At 32.1% G+C, this 7,979-nt stretch overlaps 1 protein-coding gene across 1 annotated transcript; it reads right to left on the reverse strand.

Annotated features, from left to right (window-relative positions):
* Nucleotides 1-1,631: 1,631 nt before the first annotated feature.
* On the reverse strand, nucleotides 1,632-7,044 carry LOC121974724. The gene is made up of 5 exons (XM_042525907.1): nucleotides 6,888-7,044; nucleotides 2,970-3,084; nucleotides 2,783-2,872; nucleotides 2,063-2,161; nucleotides 1,632-1,969 (listed from the first exon to the last, which is right to left on the reverse strand). Exons 1-5 carry the CDS (start codon nucleotides 6,953-6,955, stop codon nucleotides 1,868-1,870), a joined length of 474 nt encoding a protein of 157 aa, XP_042381841.1. The 5' UTR covers nucleotides 6,956-7,044; the 3' UTR covers nucleotides 1,632-1,867.
* Between the last annotated feature and the right edge of the window lie 935 nt (nucleotides 7,045-7,979).

Below are 7,979 nucleotides of genomic sequence, written 5' to 3' on the forward strand. Positions count from 1 at the left end.
TAATAGTTGAGGCCAAATCAGCAACCTACCTAGCCACCGCTCTATTTACTTGGACAGAAGATGTCAAAAAATTAGGGTGTGTTTGGTTCATATTATCATGTATAACCTTGGTTATGTGATTACCTGGTAATCACATAACCAAGGTTATGGGGAATAAAACATAACCAAATGTTATTTGATTCAATTTAGGTAATGCAACAAAAACTTGTTTGTTTGAAGGTTTTAATGAATAACTTAGTTTAATATTTTACTATATTACCCTTAGTTACAAAACCAACTATACATAATAATAATAATAATAATAATAATAATAATAATAATAATAATAATATTATTATTATTATTATTATTATTATTATTTAAACTCTACATTTATTTTTTACTTTTTCTTTTTCACGTTTTTCTTTATTTTTATATATTATTTATTTATTTTATTTTGTTTGTTTTTTGATGTTTTTATTTTTTTAGTTTTTAAATTTTTTAATTTTTTAATTTTTAATAATAATTATTATTATTATTTTTTTTTACGTTTTTTAAATTTTTTATGTTTTTTTACAATTTTTTTTAAAATGTTTTTAACGTTTTTTTTTATTTTTTAAAGTTTTTTTCTCATTTTTATGTTTTTTATATTTTTTAATGTTTTTTTAAAAAAAATTATGTTATTTAAATTTTAAAATTTTTTTTTCCTTTACGTTTTTTTTGTCATATTTTTCTCTTACCCGAGGGTATTTTGGGTAAAAAAAATTTGTTAACCCCGGAATCAAGAAAAACCTCAATTTTTTTAGATTTTCCGATTCCTGGTTGCATGCCTCTTTTGCTGGCGTGTCGGGCATGGAACATTAATCGAGAATCATCGATTACCTAAACCAAATAAAGTTTTTGTTGATAACCTTGGATGGATAACTAAGATTATCAAGAATAAATCCGAACCAAAAAACGAATCCTTTGAGATTTGAAAAGTAAGGATTTTGCATAAAGAAGCTGGAATATTTCTTCCTTCTTTTGTCTGACAATGAAAAAAGAAAGCGTTCGTTATAGGGGTGAGCATTCGGTTAATTTGATATTAATTTTGTATAATTTTTTTTATTATTATTTTAAACAAATTTAATTAATTTGGTGTTAAATGAAATAACTAATTCAATTAATTCAATTTTAATAAATTTTAATTTGACTCAGTTAGCCCACTAAATCGATTTTTAATTAATTCGATCAATTTATGGATCAAATTAATCGAATGATCACCCCTAGTTCGTTATGAATTAGGCTTCGTTCCATTTTGTTTTTTAATCTACGAGTTTTCCTTTACATGAATTACGCTCCAGTGGAAATGCAGGATATAAGTCCATGCTGAAGACGAAATATTTGAAAAAGTCAATAAGCTTTAACGCAATCAAAGTGGATAAGGAACCGTAGATTTTCGATGCGATCTGCGGAACGGATCTCTAACAGAGGGTCACTCGACAGAACCGATTAGTCCAGTACATGTCTTTTAAATTATGCTTGTCGACGAAGCAACGACTGTGATTAGTTGTTAATTGAAAAGTCCACTTATACAGGAATTATCATCTACCAAAATCATCAAAAAGTCCAGAAGTAAGTTCCAAGCTAATGTTTCAACATTTTGATTGTGATTGAATGAGAAGTGCAAGAACAAAGCAATACATGAGATTAAATTAAATGATCAAAATCATCTAAAGGGTCAACACTTGATATAAACTAATAGAGAGTAAAGGAGAAGGGAAACCTGGTACGAATACAAAATGTTGTTGTCATTGAAAAAACAAAAAATCTAGGAGTGTTTTACAAGGACGTGAAGTTCACACACCTGGTACACTTCTATTTTAGGTTCCACCAAAACCAGATTCCGTCAGAGGGTCTTGGATTTAGGGGCCTTCCTCTTGGGCTGCCGCCTGGGAGTCGAGTTCTTCATGCCGAGGAAGAAGAGTAATGCACCGGCAAGAGCCAAATTCTGCAGCAAAAGATGGAATCTCGATGTATGAGACTACGATAGTTGATTATTTGGCAGATGTGAACAACCTGATACATATATATAAGATAGAACCTCTGTGAACTTGGTAAAAAGTTCTACAAATTCTGGCTTTTGAATATCATAGTTGTAGAAGTCGAACAGGATTGGAGTCGCAAAAGTCAAGTAAAGCAGCTGCAAGAGAGACAACGTGTCAGTGGTCATCGCAGCAACAAAATCTAAAAATCTCATACAGAGCAACGATACTAAATTGATACAGCACAGAGAAATATCTAATAGAGAAATTAAAACTCCCACAAGGAGAAGACTCTGACGAAGATTAGTAATTTTATTAACTTGAAAGATGACTTATAATTGGGGTTCGAGGCGTTTCTCATAGAACAATTAAACACTCTACAACTTCTTAATTAAAACAACTTGTAAAATTTAAAACTATCAAATCTAAACTTTTGATATAAACTTACAAGGTTTAATCATATTTTAATCCAAATTTTATACTGCAACAAATTAGACCTATAGTTTTAGATTGCATCACATTATTAACAAATCGTGTTAATCTTCATCTATTTGGACTCAAAATTATAAGAATCGTGTCATTTCCGGAAAAAAAAAATGATAAATAATATTACACCATTGAACAAGTACAGCCTCAATGAGTTGCTGATTGAATTATGCAGTATCTAAATTCTAAAATTATCTTAAAATCCTCGCTATCAATCTGGTCTTTGTTCTGGCAATGGGAAACAAGAACCAAAGGCTACCAAATACTGGCAAACAAAGAGAAACATTACTAACCAGTATATACGCTCCAAAGGAACTGCTGAAGATGAATAGAAGACCACCAAGGCCTTTAAGAGCTATGGCAGCAGAAACTACATGTTTCATCTGAAGCAAGGAGAAAAGGTGCAATTTCCTGAATATTAATCAACTATCACTCGATCCCTAAATACCGAACACAAACATGAAAAGGAGGAATTCTTACATCAACTTCCGGGAATTTTATTCCTAGATGTGAGGTGATATGATTCGCAAAAGCATTATATTTTGGAGCAAGAAGCTTTGCTGCTGGCCCACCATCAACTCCAAATTCAATGACCCTGAAAACAAAAGATCAATACCTACCAATTCTAGGATTAAAAACAAAACTGCTAGAAAGGAAGAGTTTCCTTTGTAAATGAGGTTCATCATAAAATCAATCACCTACCAAGTAGTTACCAAATGGAAATGCAGCGATTAAACTATGATATGCATTTTTGAACTAGAATCAAAGTGTAATATTCAAATCAATAAAATCAAATAACAAAGAAATTATAAAAAATGAAACCAACATGTAGATAAACAACTAATATCCAAGGTTCTAAAATTCGCTAAGCGTTAGTCGGGCGCTAGACCAGCGCCTAACGCCTAGGCGGGGACTAGGCACCCCTAGGTGGATTCCACGGTATCAACATAAATTACATAATAAATCACATTCTATGACTCTAACACAATAACATCAAATTTAAAATGAGTTCAAAATTACACAACAAATAAAATATCGCAAATTTATTCTATTTCTTGTTTTCCATAATTTTCAACAACTTGTTATTCATTGGACACAAACTCAATATCATCATCGGGCACAAACTTAAGGTTACATTTCAGTTTTTTTTAATTGAGCTTTAAATTTAAAAGTTCAAACTAAAACAAATCAGGAAAACTCTGTACTATTTTTGTAGCCCCTAGACGATTCAACCGATTAGTTGGCGCCTAAGGCTACCTAATCCAGCCTAGGCACCAAGGCCACCTAGACTGGCGACTAACATGTTTTCGATGCGGCTGGCTGGCGCCTAGCGCCGAGGCGGTTACCTAGGCTAATTTTTAGAACACTGCTAATATCCAAGGAATCGAGACAATAAATTAAGTATGCACAACCATTTGAATTTTAGCATTAGCCAATGTTTGTAAAATCGATAGTAGCAGTACAAGCCATTTTTTATGTTCCTTGTACAAAACTAAGAAATCCTACAAACTATAAACATGATGAGATTTGTTTTGCAACCTTCTATGTGCTTAATCACCATCATATCTCACCCTCACGGGTTGGTGCAGTTGGTACCTATCTAGGGTCAATTCCCGTGCAAAATACCTTGTTGGGTGTCTGACCTCCCATGCAAAGTGCCGCTACGCTAGGGTAAAATGCCCCTTGTGATTTATTTGCTTGTATCTTACCGGGAGAGGGCGATACTAGCCCGGTTGAGATGAGTGATATCACCTTTTGCTCCAATCACCACCATATCTTTAAACAAATAATATGAAAAAAAATAACACAGGATCTATGAAGGTTGACATGTGTCCTCTTAATTTGGGATTTGAAATTTTGGAAAATTTTCTCTATTTGAATCATCCGAAGAAGCAAGATGATTGCCAGATTCACATGCATAGCTGAAGCGGTGATGCTTTACCGTCTTATTCTCCTTAGGCATTCAAACAAATTAAGAGAACTCATCTAGGGTTTAGTTTTAGTTTGGATTTTTTAGGTCTAGAAAATTTACTCTTACACCCAAGATATTTACCATAGGATTTGGTTTTGACTTTGGTTTGGATTGGATCCTCAAGAATTCTGACTATGACTGGGATTCTAAATTGATCTCAATTTTCATTTGACTCTCACTAGTTAACCTTTTAGACATTGGTCTTGTATCTTAATGAATCAGAGGACAAGATAGACTAAGATCTTAGTTCTTGATCAAATTTGGAGTAAGAAGAAAGGTAAACTATCTACAAGGTTAGTAGGTTACAAGCAAGGTGATTTGGTAGCTCTCTCTAAAGATGGTTCCTCTCCGGTGGAAGATCAGAAGTAACGAATCTACTACAACTGGCCTACATAGTCTGTTAGGTGTCTTCTAGTGCTTACTGAATTCCATATGAGAGAAGTGTCTTCGAGTGCTTATGGAATCCCCTTTAACATTATTGAATAAACAATTTACGATGTTAAAAAAAATATAATAGTGTAATAATTCTTCAAAGGATTAAATTTACTGTGATTAACAAAGCCTAGAATTGTTCATAACATCTTCAAAATCTTGAGTCATTGGATTTTTCTACTTCAAGGAACAGAGAGTATCAAAGACTAACAATTCAAGACTACCTAAGGGGCAAAGGGTATTTGCAAGAAAATTGAAGAAAATATCTTTATGATCATTAATCCTATCTTTTTTTACAATTATGCACAGATTGAATATTTCTTTTGTTAACACTTGTAATATGATACTCCATGTAAGTTTGTTTGAGCCAAATCAACTTCAGATATAATGTTTAGATCTTGTTTTGACTTTCAGGTTCTTTTATAATTTTCTTACATTCAATGTTAACTTTAAATAACTTATAAATTCTCAAAACTTGAAACATATTTGCAAAAATCTCAAGTGCTAAAACCTTTAAAGTGTTGCATAATCCAGAAAACATTACCTCCGATGCAATTTAACTATTCTATAAAATAGCATAAATGTTTCTATAATTGTTCTCTATCAGTAACGCTGTTTTGACAAAAATAGAAAATTGCATGCATGGCTGAATTTTTTATGTACTATATTTTTTGAAAATGTCCAACAGGTTTTTGCAGATATAACTCTTGTTTACAAAATATAACCTTGTTTTGCAGAAATGAATTCCTTGTAGAAGAAATCAGTTTTCAGTTATGCAGAAAAGCTCACAGATATTTTCTCACACAATATGGAGATTACTAAGTATTTATAGAGATGTTATCTAGCATAGAATACAGATTCTGCAATGTATCTCAGATGCTAACCATATAAAGTTAAATCATTTGTTGTAAAATCATTCAACTAAGTAATCAAACAAATTAGCATAAATAAATATAAACACAGTTTTAATGTGGGTTAGCACCTGTTATGCTTTATTGAGATCCACAAGCAATTTGTCTTAGGTTATGCAAAATAACAAAAATTGTCTGGGCCAATAAAAGAAACTAATTTATTCGTGAAATTAAAAGATGTGGATTAAGGATGTTGGGTGTGCATTAGATGTTCCGAGAGTTGCTAGTTCTCATGCATTAGATGTGACCGAGGAATCTAACCCTAGATATAATCATAATTTTCTTCTCCTTAATGGCCAATTGTAAAGACAAGTAACATTGATGAAGAAGTTCATAAAAGATCAAACATTTGAAACAATCAAATCTCTAAATCAAGACGGACACAACCTCGCCTATGAAGATTCACACCACCCAGTGCAACGAGATTTTATGAAAATTGTAGTATTTAGGATGCAAAATGAATCAAGATGGGTTGTATGGTCATATACAACATTTCTTATACAAGACAATTTTTTTAAAAAAAATAATATAAAATTCAGTCAGCACATCAATTGCGTTGTTTTATGACAATAACCTATCTGTCATCATTTAAATCTGACCCAGATACGGGAAATGAATCAAATGATAATGACCATTTACCTCCAAGTTTAGGATCACAAACTAGAATAAAAATAATTAGAAGAGTAGATAAATTCTATGCAAGGCATTCAAATATATCACGCACAATCTGAAACTCGCTTTCTCGCTGAAACCTCATGTAACAATAATCTTAAAAATGCTAAGTTTGGTCTGTCCAGTATGTGGCACCGACTGGGATAGTAACAAACAGAAATCAATTTCTTATCAGAGCAAACAACAAGGCAGGCATTAATGAAATCGGAAACTTGATTCCGAGAATAATTATAGAGCGATCCAATAAACAAATCAACCGCGAGGTTATGGAACTCCGAGCCTAAGAGAAAAATTTATGAATATGAAACGTGCAAAATCTATCTCTGTGGACAGGAGTAGCTACAACCTCCAAAAACGAGCAGATCTGAAGTCAAAAGAAAGGACCAAAGAGTGAGAGAAGACGAAGCTTACTCCTGGTAGACGGATAGGAGGAAAACGGAGGCGAAGAGAACTCTCCCCGCGAACGAAACGAACCCCATCGGTGTGTCAGTGGCTGGAAGATCGAACGCTAGCTTGGGGGAGGAAGAGGAGATGGTCGCCGAGAGATCGATCCCTCCCCTGTTGCCTCCTCGCTTTATTGAATCGAAGAGGACCGTCGAATCACGGAATTGCCACTCGATGCGATCAGCGGTCGAGATTCTCAACTCATTGGGCCACACACGGTGCTTCGATCTAACGGCCACAACGCCGGCGTCGTTATTCTACTACACGCATTATGGATCCGGCCACACCATCTCTTATGGAATCCGACCCGTTAACTATGAACTCATGGTTGTGTGTTATAATATTATCACCTCATAAAAATATAAGACTCATATATATATATATATATATATATATATATATATATATAATATTATCACCTCATAAAAATATAAGACTCATATATATATATATATATATATATATATATATATATATATATATATATATACCTTATTTATGAATATGGCTATTCTTCATATCTTTATTTTTTTATACATTAAATAAATATAGTTTTAATTTTATTTACACAATTAAAATCATTATTATTTAAAACAAATAATAATATTATTTTAAATATATATTTTTTACATAAAATTAAAATATATTTATTTAAAATTAAAATAAATAATAATATTAATATATATATTTAAAATTAAAATATTATTATGAATTTGAAATGAATGAATACAGCATATAAAAAAAATTACATTTGCATAAAATTAAAATACAACACTTTTAGGGATTGTTATTGTATTATGACCAAATATGTTCAATTAAATCTGCACGAAGTTGATGATGCACATGATTGTCACGTAGTTCAGAATTTGTCCAGATATAATCATGAAATCCTTGATTCGAACCTTTGATGAGTTGTGCAGGTTCGTCACCTTCATCGTTGTACCAATTTATCACTCGACCCTCTCATATTCGACAATCATGTTGTATAAGATAATATATACTAACATAATATGTTTTAATTTTTTTCTGTACCAATAATGAGTTGACCTTTGACAATTG

This window comes from Zingiber officinale, chromosome 4B (assembly GCF_018446385.1).
Source record: "Zingiber officinale cultivar Zhangliang chromosome 4B, Zo_v1.1, whole genome shotgun sequence".
NCBI lineage: Eukaryota > Viridiplantae > Streptophyta > Magnoliopsida > Zingiberales > Zingiberaceae > Zingiber > Zingiber officinale.

What these genes read in the sequence shown, in the direction of transcription:
- LOC121974724 (XM_042525907.1), bottom strand. Translation starts at nt 6,955, where the DNA reads ATGGGGTTCGTTTCGTTCGCGGGGAGAGTTCTCTTCGCCTCCGTTTTC. An exon ending in CTCCTATCCGTCTACCAGGA is followed by an intron (nt 3,085 to 6,887) that starts GTAAGCTTCGTC and finishes TTTTGTTTTCAG; the next exon opens with GGTCATTGAATTTGGAGTTG. An exon ending in CCTTTGGAGCGTATATACTG is followed by an intron (nt 2,162 to 2,782) that starts GTTAGTAATGTT and finishes TCTCTCTTGCAG; the next exon opens with CTGCTTTACTTGACTTTTGC.